Here is a 12021-nt window from a genome sequence, read left to right as displayed (position 1 = left end):
TTTAATTATTATTGCGATAAATGCTTCTGAGAAGACAAAGAACTATCACTATTTTTATTTAAGTAGGGAGACATTTCAAGAGTATGCATAAATTATTTATTCTAAAAACACAAAGAATAAAGAGCTTTAACTGGATTACTTCAAGAATTTAAGTTGAATCTATAAATATTTTGGATATTGCTATAATAAAACTGTGTGACCATAGTTTGTTTGAAAAGTGTGGGTTAAAAACCACCTCTCTTGAGATATCTTTTCTTAACTACCAATGGCTTATTGGGATTTCCTATGATATAACCCTTAACTTTAAGGCTATGATCACCGCAAAGTTTTTTTAACATATTTATTTTGGAAAAGCTTGTTGGTTTCTTACCAAATTAAACATACACGATTATAAGTGTTTCAGCCTGGGGAAGAGACAAGACTGTGGCGGAGAAGGGCTCGAGCACAGCTCCTCTCATGAGAACAGCAAACTTACAACTAGCTACTGAAAAACCATCTCCAAAATAGACTGGGAGGTACCAACAAGATATCCTACACTGAAAGACAAAGAAGAAGCCACAGTGAGATGGCAGGAGGGGTGCTTTCTGTGATATAAGCAATAATATACCTGACCAGTGGATGACCCAGTGACTAGAAAATAACTATATCACAGAGATTCTCTCTCAGGAATGAGAATTAGAAACCCTACATCAGGTTCCCCTGCCTGGGGAGTCTGGCATTGGGAGGAGGAGCCCCTGAAACATCTGGCATTGAAGGCCAGTAGGGCTTCAGTGCAGGAGCTCCACAGGACTTGGGGAAACAGAGACTCCACTCTGGAAGGGTGCACATAGGGCTTCATGTGCACTGGGTCCCAGGGCAATGAGTGAACTCTGGGAGAATCTGGGTCAGGTCTGCCTGTGGGTCTTGGAGGTCTCCTGAAGAGCAAAGGGACACAGCCCCACCCATCAGTATACAGGCTGCCTTAATTCCTCCCAGGCACACAGGGGGTCTCTATTCACACCCAAAGACAAAGCCCCATCCACCAGAGGGACAAGACTCAGCTCCACCTACCAGTGAGCAGGCACCGGTCCCACCAGCCCCTCCCATCAGGAAACCTGCCACAAGCCCCTGTATTCATTTCAGTTACAGGGGGGCAGACACCAGAAGCAGGAGAGGCTATAATCCTATAGCCTTTAAAAAGGGGACTACACAAAAAGCCATACAAAATGAAAAGACAGAGAAATATGAGCCCAATGAAGGAGCAAGACAAAACCCCAGAAAAACAGCTAAGTGAACTGGAGATAAGCAACCTGCATGAAAAAGACTTTAGAGTAATGACAGTAAAGATAATCCAAGATCTCAGAAAAGAAAGAACAAAACAAGGAGTTCCCGTCGTGGCACAGTGGTTAATGAATCCCACTAGGAATCATGAGGTTGCGGGTTCGATCCCTGCCCTTTCTCAGTGGGTTAAGGATCTGGTGTTGCTGTGAGCTGTGGTGTAGGTCACAGACACGGCTTGGATCCCATGTTGCTGTGGCTCTGGCGTAGGCTGGGAGCTATAGCTCTAATTAGACCCCTAGCCTTGGAACCTCCATATGCCGTGGGAGTGGCCCAAGAACTGGCAAAAAGACCAAAAAAAAAAAAAAAAAAAGAAAAGAAAAGAAAAAACAAAACAAACTGGAGGCAGAGATCAATAAATTACAAGAAACATTGATGGAATAGAAAACTTAAAGATTAAATAAGGAGAGACGCAAAATACTATAACTGAAATAAAAAATTCACTAGAATGAATGAATAAGTGAGGCAGGAGACAGACTGGTGGACGTGACTGGCGCAGAACAGAATAAAGCACAAAGAATGAAAGGAAATGAGGACCGTGTAAGAGAACTCTGGGACAACTTTAAACACTCCAACAGTCACATCATAGGGGAGCCAGAAGGAGAAGTGAGAGAGAAAGGGCTGGAGAAAATAATTGAAGAGATAACAGCCAAAAAATTCCCTAACATGGAAAAGGAATCACTCATTCAAATCCAGGAAGAACAACAAATACTATATAAAATAAATCATATGATCCAGTAATTGTGTTCCTTAATATTCACCCAAAGGACTTGAAAGTCCATGTCCACACAAAAACCTGCACACACATACTTAGAGCAACTTTATCCATAATTGCCCAAACTTGGAAACAACTAAGATATCCTTCAGTAGTTTAAAAGATAAATACACTGGTGCATTTATACAGTGGAATAATATTCAATGCCAAAGAGAAGTGAATTATCAAGCCATGAAAAGACATGGAGGGATAAGAAATTCATACAACCAAATGAAATAAGTCAACCACAGGAGGCTACATATTGCATGATTCCAACTATACGACTCTCCGGAAAAGGCAACTACGGAGACAGTAAAAAGATCAGTGATTGCCAGGGGTTGGGAAGGGGAGAAGGATGAATAGGCAGAGCACAGAGAATGTTGACAGCAGTGAAAATACTCTGTATGATATCATAATGACGGCTATACATCGCCATACATTTTCTTAACACATAGAATGTTCAATACCAAGAGTGAACCTTAAGGTAAACCATAGATTTGGGTGATACATAGTGTCAATTTAAGTTCATCAGTTGTAACAAATGCACAACTCCGGTTAAGGAGTTCATAATGGGGTTAAGGAGTTCATAATGGGGGAGGCTATGCATGTTCAGGGCCAGGGTGTATATGGGAAATCCTGCACTTTTTCCTCAATTTTGTTATCAATCTTAATCTGCTATAAAAAATAAAGTCATTAAAATGCACGAAGGTACATTTACTCTCACTGATAATTTTTTACACCTACGCAGTACACGAATTCTGTTACTTTGAAGTTTATTTTCATGGGCCATTTTAATTTCACCTAAAAGATCAGAATCCCAAAGGGAGGTTTAATCAAGGAATGTAGTACAACATCATTAATATTTTAAATGCATCTCAATGGAAAAGGAAGTTTGTACTTTAAAATGATTGGTGGTAAAGGACTCCTTCAGAAGAACCATCTGGTGAGAGGAAATACGGTTCTGCTGAACAAAAAAACCCCTGTAGTCATTAGCTCTAGGTATTCTATTAACTACAGTGAGAGTCAAACCTAGTGGAACTAGTTAGGTAAGAAATAGACTGAAGTTTAATCGAACAAAAATCCAATGCTCCCTAGATGTTCATTGTATTTGGAAAAATAACTAATTCATTGATCTTTAGCATCTTGACCTATGTATGGAAAGCAAAGTAAATAACATCAAAATACATTTCTTTCAGAATGTTCCACTGGGTTGAGGAGAAATTTCCTTAGGAATCATACAGAAGGATGAAAGGATAAATAAGACTACAAACATAGGGCAGGGTAAATGGTAGCTAACCACGGATGACCACATAAATAAACACTGCAGTGGCAAATGAGTTTGAAGTAATTTGATCTCTCCTTTAAGATGAGCGAACATTGAAGAAGACAGTGAAGAGATTATTTTCTTTAATGGACAAATTAATTCATGGAAAAAAATCTTGGCCAGAGATAAATTCCAGTTGGTGTTGGCAGATCACCATAGCTTTTTTTAACAAGGTGCCTATTTTTTTGTTTGTTTGTTTGTTTGGAGTGTTACTATGTAGTTGAATTTCATGTATTTTTTAATAACATACGAATACTGTACAAGGGATAGGGAAAAAACACTGAAGAGCATTAGTTTGAACCTATTATTTAGGTAACTAGTCTAGGCCAAGATTGTGACCAGGAATTGCCACTCTAATATAATAAAACCGAGAGCCCCTGGAGAGAGTGAGGTTGTTATTGAGGGTGTGCATATATTTTCGGTGAAAACAAAACACAAACTTGATTTAAAATGTATTTAATGAGTTTAAGCATTAGCTGCACAGCTTATAAAGTGTTATTTATGAGATCCCTCCATGGCTCAGCAGAAATGAATCTGACCAGTGTCCTTGAAGACGTAGGTTCGATCCCTGGCCTCGTTCAGTAGGTTAAGGATCTGGTGTTGCCAGGAGCTGTGGTGTAGGTCACAGACGTCACTCAGATCTGGCATTGCTGTGGCTGTGGTGCAAGCTGGCAGCTGCAGCTCTGATTTGACCCCTAGCTTGGGAACTTCCATATGCCATGGGTGTGGCCCTGAAAAGACAAAAAAAAAAAGTGTTACTTAGTTTCAAATTGTTTGATACTATTTTTCCTATTTATAGCAGTCAAATATGTATAAAGCCCTTTCAATTTATCAAGCAAAGTGTTAGGATCTGGAAATAAAACTGTAAGCAAAACCTGATAGATTTCGTGCCCTCACAACCTCGTGAAGCGCAAGAACTGAAGGGCCGAAGTACAGCAAAATGAACTAAGGACAAAAGAAGTTACGGTGGAGCTGTTCATGGTGAGTGAGAGTAAAGCGGGCGTTAGAGCAGAATGTGTGGGCTATGGAGAATGTTCCAGAAGAAAGGAAAGAGTCTGGAATATTTGAAGGACTTGAAGCCAGTCGCATGGGACTCAAGTCGTGTGAGAGAGACGACAATGTTGAGGCAGGTGGGGCTCTGTAGACCATAGGAAGGATTTTGCTCTTTGTCTTAAGGGCAATTGAAGTCTTTGAAAAAGGGCAGTTACACAAGCACACTTGGGTTTTGAGAAGTCTGCACTGCACTGACTGCAGGGGTAGTTTGGATTAGATGGAGAAACCACCGATGTCAAAGAAACCAGACAGAAACTAAGACTGTCATCCAAATGAGAAACCACATGGTGATAGCAGGGAACTAGGTAATCTGAATCATATTAGGAGGCCAACAGTTTCAGCAAAAGCCAGAGAAACAATAAAAGAAGAGTTAAAATTAAAAAAAAAAATTCATCATTTTTTAAAAGGTCAGTTAAGAATTGTTTCTTGGAGTTCCTGTTGTGGCTCAGCATATTACGAACCTAACTAGTATCCATGAGGACGCGGGTTCAATCCCTGGCCTCGCTCAGTGGGTTAAGGATCTGGGATTGCCATGAGTTGTCGTGTAGGTTGCCGACATGGCTTGGATCCCATGTTGTGGCGGTGGTGTAGGCCAGCAGCTACAGCTCTGATGCGACCCCTCGCCTGGGAACCTCCATATGCTATTAAGTGCAGCCTTTAAAAAGAAAATGGTTTCTTGAAGTTTGAAAGAAAGTAAACTTACTTGACACAGTGGGTTTTTCACTGGGATTATGGAAGTTAATGATAGAAAAGGACTATGAATTCCACTGGGATTCAGGAAAGTATATATTACGTCCCAAGTAAAACCATCAGTGACATAGCGACACCATTGCTCAATGCGTGAAACGTTAACTTGTACAGTTTCAACTCCATAACGTCAGCTACTCTTGGATAATATCTATTAGCCACTGTGTGATGATAGTACATTTTTTTTATATCTACAATGAAATAATTCAGTCAGAGTTAATTTCACTCTGAGGTCTAAATACTTTTAAGGAGCTGGCTGCACATTACTCTGCATACTATTTATTATTTTATTGCAGTGTTAGATGTACCTTAAGACTGTACCTCGGAGTTCCTGTCATGGTGTGGTGGAAACGAATCTGACTAGTATTCATGAGGACACAGGTTCAATTCCTGGCCTCGCTCAGTGGGTTAAAGGATCTGGCATTGCCGAGAGGTATGGTGTAGGTTGCAGGCGTGGCTCGGATCCTGCATTACTCTGGCTGTGGTATAGGCCAGCAGCTAGAGCTCCGATACCACCCCTAGCCTGGGAACCTCCATATGCTGTGGGTATGACCCTAAAAAGACAAAAAAAATGTACTTTATTACCACAGATATCTTTTAAATAGTAAATTTTTGTTGAAAAGTGTTTTAAAGTTCATCAGAGATTTTATCTTTACCCCATTATTTTATATTGCTGCAGTATCATTAATCTATATGTTTTTCATGTATGCTTCTTACAAAACGTGTCCTAATTTTATCCTGGTAATCTGAGGAAATGCACATTCTGATTCAGCAGGTGCAAGGTAAAGTCTGAGATTCTGACTTTATTGGTGATGCCAATGCTTCTGATCTAATGATCACCCTTTGAGAATCTAGGTCTTCTAATCTCTTGAGAGTGTCATAAATAATTAAAAAAATTTTTTTTGACAGTATAGTTGATTCATGTTTTTTACCATTTTCTCAGAGTGAGCTACTCATGCATATATATTCCTTTTTATATTAATTTTTAGAAATCTTTTATTTTTTATTAAAATATAGTTGATTTACAGTGCTGCAGAATAATGGACTCACCTGATTTCTTTGTTGATGGCATCCAACTGTTCCTGAAGCATCATGGCTAGAGTCTGGGCATCAGAATGACCACTTGGAGAAAGAAGATCCATTGAGCTAAAAATCGTTTCTCTGTCGTCATCATCAATGTCAGACATTTCTGTGTCACTTTCAAAAGGATGGCTGCTTAGCACTCCAATTTGTTGAGTTCTATTCCACTCATGATCCCCAAGAGATTTCACCTGGATGGTAAATGAACAATTACAGTATTTATCATATTGCTCATTTTCAAAGCACTATTCTGAAAATAAGAGCTAAAAGCACATATGATTTTATAGCATACTTTGCCAGAACAGAACCAGTTAATAAAATCTTAGTTTATCATTTCAATAAAATACTTCCTTGATACTTAAGTAATGGCAGGTACTAATTTTCAGCACAAATATAAATATTTTAATAGGAATAAAGATGACAAACTTTGGCATGATTTTTGAGTTCAACCCAAATTCAAGGTAGCAAGTAGTTTAAAGCATCTCTGCTTGCAACATTTTTACTTGTTTCCAATATGACAATCTCTGTTCACTTGTACTTAAGCATTTCCATCTCTTATATGAGTTAGTTTTACCTATTTATTATAGGCTGAGAGTACAAATATTATCATGCAATAAATTACACAAGAATTTTCTCCCCAATATTTTAACAAAGTATTAATAAAAATATTGCAAAGTGATTTCATTTCATCTCCACTAATTTGGTCCCTTAAATGCCTCAATGATTTTTTTTTTCAAGCCCAAGGCATACTAATTTACATGGCTTTTTAAAAGTGATATAATAAATCCTCCATAAGAATGAAAGTCTTGAGTAACCAATAGACTGGTACTTTACAAGCTATGACCTGAAGGTAGGAGATAGTCGAAAGAGAGGTCCTAGAGTTTTCTGCTTTAAAAAAAATTGATTTTCATTTTTGTGATAAAGTAAAATGACCTTTGGGGGGACCACATGATATTGACCTGAGTATTGACTTAAGATTTGAGGAACTGAGTAAGTAACTGTGTTACAAATTGTTTTGGTTCCAAGAAGCACTAATTTATTTGTCCCATAAAAATGAGAACAGAGTTGAGATGGACTTAATTTACTCTTCATTTGTTCACTTGTTTATTTATCCATTCAAGAGATATCAAGTGCCTACGACAAGGGGTTAACATACACGACACATAGGTGCCAACTAAAAATCAAAGGATGTCAAGAGCCTATGTGCTAATCAGGACAAGTAGGTCATATTTTGGATACATAAATGAGAGCTTGAGGAAAACAACCTGTACTTAGGGCACAAAGGGACTATATAGCTTCTCCATAAAATATAACCGTAGGAGTTCCTGCTGTGGCACGGTGGTTTAAGAATCAGACTGCAGCAGCTTGGGTTGCTTGTGAAGGTACAGGTCCAATCCCCAGTCAGTGCGGTGTGTTAAAAGATCCGGCATTGCTGAAGCTGCAGCTCAGATTCAGTTCCTGGCCTGGGAACTTCTATGTGCTGCTGGCGCAGCCATAAAAACAAACAAACAAAAACCTGTATTCTTAACATACGCAGCATACGATTTTAAGTTATTGGCTAGATGAGAGGCTGGGAATGCACTACAGTTTATCATGAACAGTTCTCTATAAATACTTTCAATAATCTATGTACATACCCTCAAAGTGTTGTTAAAGTGCTAATTATTATTAAAATATGTAAATAACTTCAATTAAAAATATGAATGCTATTGCTTATACATCCAGGCAAACCAAAAGTCCATTTATGTAACAATATGGTATGGTGTAATTGATAAAAGCGTGGAATTTGAAATCACACAAATACAGGCTCAAGTTTTGACTCCACAACTTTGCTGGTAATATAATGTTGAACACAATATTTCTGAGCTTCAATATTTTCATATCTGAGATTAGTACAAAAAGTAATATTCAGGAGTTGCCGTCATGGCGCAGTGGAAACAAATAGGACTAGGAACCATGAGGTTGCAGGTTGGATTCCCGGCCTCCCTCAGTGGGTAAAGGATCTGGCATTGCGGTGAGCTGTGGTGTAGGTCGCAGACACGGCTTGGATCTGTGTTGCTGTGGCTGTGGTGTAGGCCAGCAGCTACAGCTCCAATTCGACCCTAGGCTGGGAACCTCCATATGCCACAGGTGCAGCCCTAAAAAGTAATAAATAAATAAATAAATTTTTAAAAAGTAATATTCAATTTATAATGTTAGGTAGGTAAATACTTGAGACATGTGTAGTTAAACTTTTGGAACATAGCAGAGGTTTTATGTTAGTTATAATTTTTAAAATGTCATATATCACACCTAATAAAAACAAATTCTCTCAGTATTAAAATACTAAACAAACTGGAAGAGTGTGTTACTTAAAACCATCAAAGACCTGAAATCAAAAGTTTAACCTTTGGGGAAAAAAAAAAAATGTAACCTTTGGCTCGTCTCTCCTCACTCCCATGCGGCCTCTCCTTGGTCTTCTTATCACTTTCGTTGTTCTGTAATCAGACTGGCTGTCCACTAGGGACCCAACAGAATACCGAAGCTCAGTGGAGGTGTCTAGATGAGTTCTGGAAAAAAGGAAAGTGTGAAATATGCTCAATCTCAAAAATTAAATTCACTGGCAAATCACTATCCACTGCTTAACTAAGAATAAAACCCAAACCCTCAAGAGCAAAAGAAAAAACTTCAAGGAAGAAAACTGACGAAGAGTTAGGACTCTTAGAGGTTTCTTCAGAGGCTTCTATCAGAAATTCCAGTACTGGTTTCATTCCAAAGGTCAAGTTCATTTTCTCTTTTTAGAACATAAAAGCCTTTCTGTTCATTATTTATAATTTTCAAATGCAGTAGTCCAATGAATGAAACATGTTAAGATTGGCAACCAAAATCCATTGACTTACATTCCGACAGCTCCATTTAGTTTAAGCTATCTAGTGGAGATCCCAAACCATGCTATTTATCACTGCATTTGTTTTAAATATTCCTCATTAACCCAAAATAAAAAAGTGTAGACTTCTTGGGTCCCAGAATTATCTATTTTCCAACACTCTATTTTTCAGTTTAGGAAATCAACAAAATGCTTAAAATTAGATTGACCCAAGGTTAATAATCTTATTTTTTTTAAATAAGATACATCACCAGAAGAGTTTTTCAGCTGTTGATAAGACATTGTTCCAAAAAGGTAGAAAAAAAAATCTTTTGATAAGCATGTTTAATTCTGAAATCTACTCTGAGACAAAACAGTTGAAAATTCCAACTGGAAAAATATCATCAGCCTGGTTTTCAATAAACGTGATGATTAAGTACATTATAATCCAAGAGAAGTAAAGGTTTCTCTAGGAACATTATTTATATCTAGCTTTATAGCACATTCAGTTTACTGCTGTAATAATGATGATAACATCAGCTGCAGCATCCTGTCCTATGGGTTGATCCATCACCAGTAGGAAATGTGCTTAAAGCTGTGTTTTCTCTTGAACTTGGGGTTCCTGCTCTCACCTGTAGTTATCTTTGTGAACAGAGACACACATCCCCAAATATTTGGCAAGATCATAAAAGGTTAGGTGAAGTTTGGGGTTTTGAAAAAGTAGGGGACACCGACCCCTGCTTGGTGTTTTGCCAAACTGATCATCAAAGCAAACGAACTAAGGAATTATCGCCCTAACAGGTGAAAGCTATTGTTTTTATAGCAATGAACCTGAGACTTAATCAAGTAAAATGGCTTTATTATGAATTAGTCATATATTAAAAACTAACCAACAGGGCCATACTCATTAAATGGCACACCTCTCAGTCTTTATTTATAGTGGAGAGTATGAGCTTTGAGAAGACAAAGGTCAGATTTTAGTCCCACTGTATGCTCAAGGAGGTATTCCTAGCAAGTAAAAAGGACTTGATAAATATCCGGTAAGACAATGAATGAATACATTTGCTTATAATACAGTCTGAGCTGTTTATTTCAGAACATTCCAGAACATTCTACTTTAGGTCATGGCTGCTTAGGGTAATGTCTCTGTGGGCATCAGGGTTGAATTTCTAAAATTGTAACTCATCATCCTAGGAGTACTGTTTTCTGTTGTGTCTCTCGACTCCAGGTCACTCATAAAAACATGAAAACAAAACACAGCTCTGGTCCCACCAACACTGCTCAAAACTCTTCACTGTCCTTACAAAGTCCTCCACCTGGGCCCCTCCCACTTCCTAGTTTCACTTCTAGTTACTCTCTGCCTTCTGTCATTGTCTAGCTGTGCTAAATGTCTTTCATTTTCTTCAAACTCCTATTTCTTCTGCTTTGAGCCTTTGAACATGCTCTTCTTTCTGCCTTAAATAGTCTCTTCATACATTTGTGTGATTAACATTCTTAAAGTCTCAGCTCAAAAGTCCCATCATCATATACTGTTCCAGCTCCTGGTATTCTCTCAGTTATAAACGTTCTCAAATTCGTATTCCCGCATTTTCCACCTGGAACACGTATTCTTCCCTACTGTCACCACTGTAGCACCAATGTCACGGTGTCTCAAAGTAGAAAGTACTAATTGGTTTTGAAAAAAACAAAAGACCTGAACCAGCACCAACTGTGGAAGATCTCATTGCTTATGCTCCTTCTTTTTAATTTTTTTTTTTGTCTTTTCAGGGCCGCACCTGTGGCATATGGAGGATCCCAGGCTAGGGGTCAAATTGGAGCTGCAGCTGCCGGCCTACACCACAGCCACAGCAATGCCAGATCTGAGCGACGTCTGTGACCTACACCACAGCTCAGGGCAACTCTGGATTCCTAATCCACTGAGCGAGGCCAGGGATTGAACCTCCAACCTCATGGTTCCTAGTTGGATTCGCTCCCGCTGTGCCACGATGGGAACGCCCATGCGCCTTCTAAAGCAGTTACTCCTCACCTCTCTCCTTTTATTCAGCTCTGTGATCTGTCAGAGGCACTGTTTCCATATATTTCGATTTAAAAACTATTCCTCTGTACATTATTTTGAAAGGTACTTGCAGACCTAAGGTACAATACAGTCAATGGTTCCTTTAAACAAAGAACCATGTAGTTTCTCCTCCTGAATTTTCTGTCACTCTTGCATATGATATCACAAAGGAACTTCCATAGATAAATCAAGTATAAGTTTAGAGAAAACCTGTTATTCACTCTTTCGCTTTCTGGGATATCCTCCACTGTTCTTTCCAAGTATCCAGATCCTGCCTTTCCCCAGAGCTGAGCCAATCAGGCCTTCTGCCACCATGCACCTCATTTTACTTTCCTCTCAGATGAGATGTTGGTGGAGGATATTCGTTACTGGCATTCACTCACTTTATCTCATCGCTTCCTGCCTTGCCACCTATAAGATCAAACGCTAGAAGATGAAGTTTTCATGCACATTGTTTTTTATTGTTTCTTTTTCATTTGTGCGTATTGAGAAATATGAATGTTCAAGAAATAACTGCTACTTGATAAATATTCAGTTATCCTGTAACTTATGTAAATTATCTATCTTAATAATTCCTATAATACTTGATGTGTGTGATGGGATTTCCTACTTACCAAAAAAAGACCTAGGAACGTCAGTTTTCTTATTTTTAGTCTAGTGTTGCTTTGGCTACAATCTTTTGTATCAAAGAATAACCGTTCTACATGCAGATCACAAGCTGCCCTGATAATCCTTCACTGGGGAGAAATGTCATATTGTTAGGCCACGGTAACTCACTACAGTGATACGATTTTATTTTTGTTTGTCCATGCCCAAGGGACGTGAAAGCTCCAGGGCCAGGGATC

At 38.6% G+C, this 12021-nt stretch overlaps 1 protein-coding gene across 1 annotated transcript in view; it reads right to left on the bottom strand.

Annotated features, from left to right (window-relative positions):
* Window positions 1-12021, bottom strand: part of PPFIA2 (PTPRF interacting protein alpha 2) — a 464313-nt gene that overhangs the window by 79342 nt on the left and 372950 nt on the right. Inside the window, exons 15-16 of the mRNA XM_047788357.1 lie at window positions 8689-8824; window positions 6246-6466 (exon numbers count right to left, since the gene is read on the bottom strand). Of these exons, the coding sequence (XP_047644313.1) occupies window positions 6246-6466; window positions 8689-8824 (357 nt within the window). The remainder of the gene's footprint in view (window positions 1-6245; window positions 6467-8688; window positions 8825-12021) is intronic.

This window comes from Phacochoerus africanus, chromosome 7 (assembly GCF_016906955.1).
Source record: "Phacochoerus africanus isolate WHEZ1 chromosome 7, ROS_Pafr_v1, whole genome shotgun sequence".
In the NCBI taxonomy this organism is placed as follows: Eukaryota; Metazoa; Chordata; class Mammalia; order Artiodactyla; family Suidae; genus Phacochoerus; species Phacochoerus africanus.
This window is presented reverse-complemented; position numbering and strand designations above follow the sequence as displayed.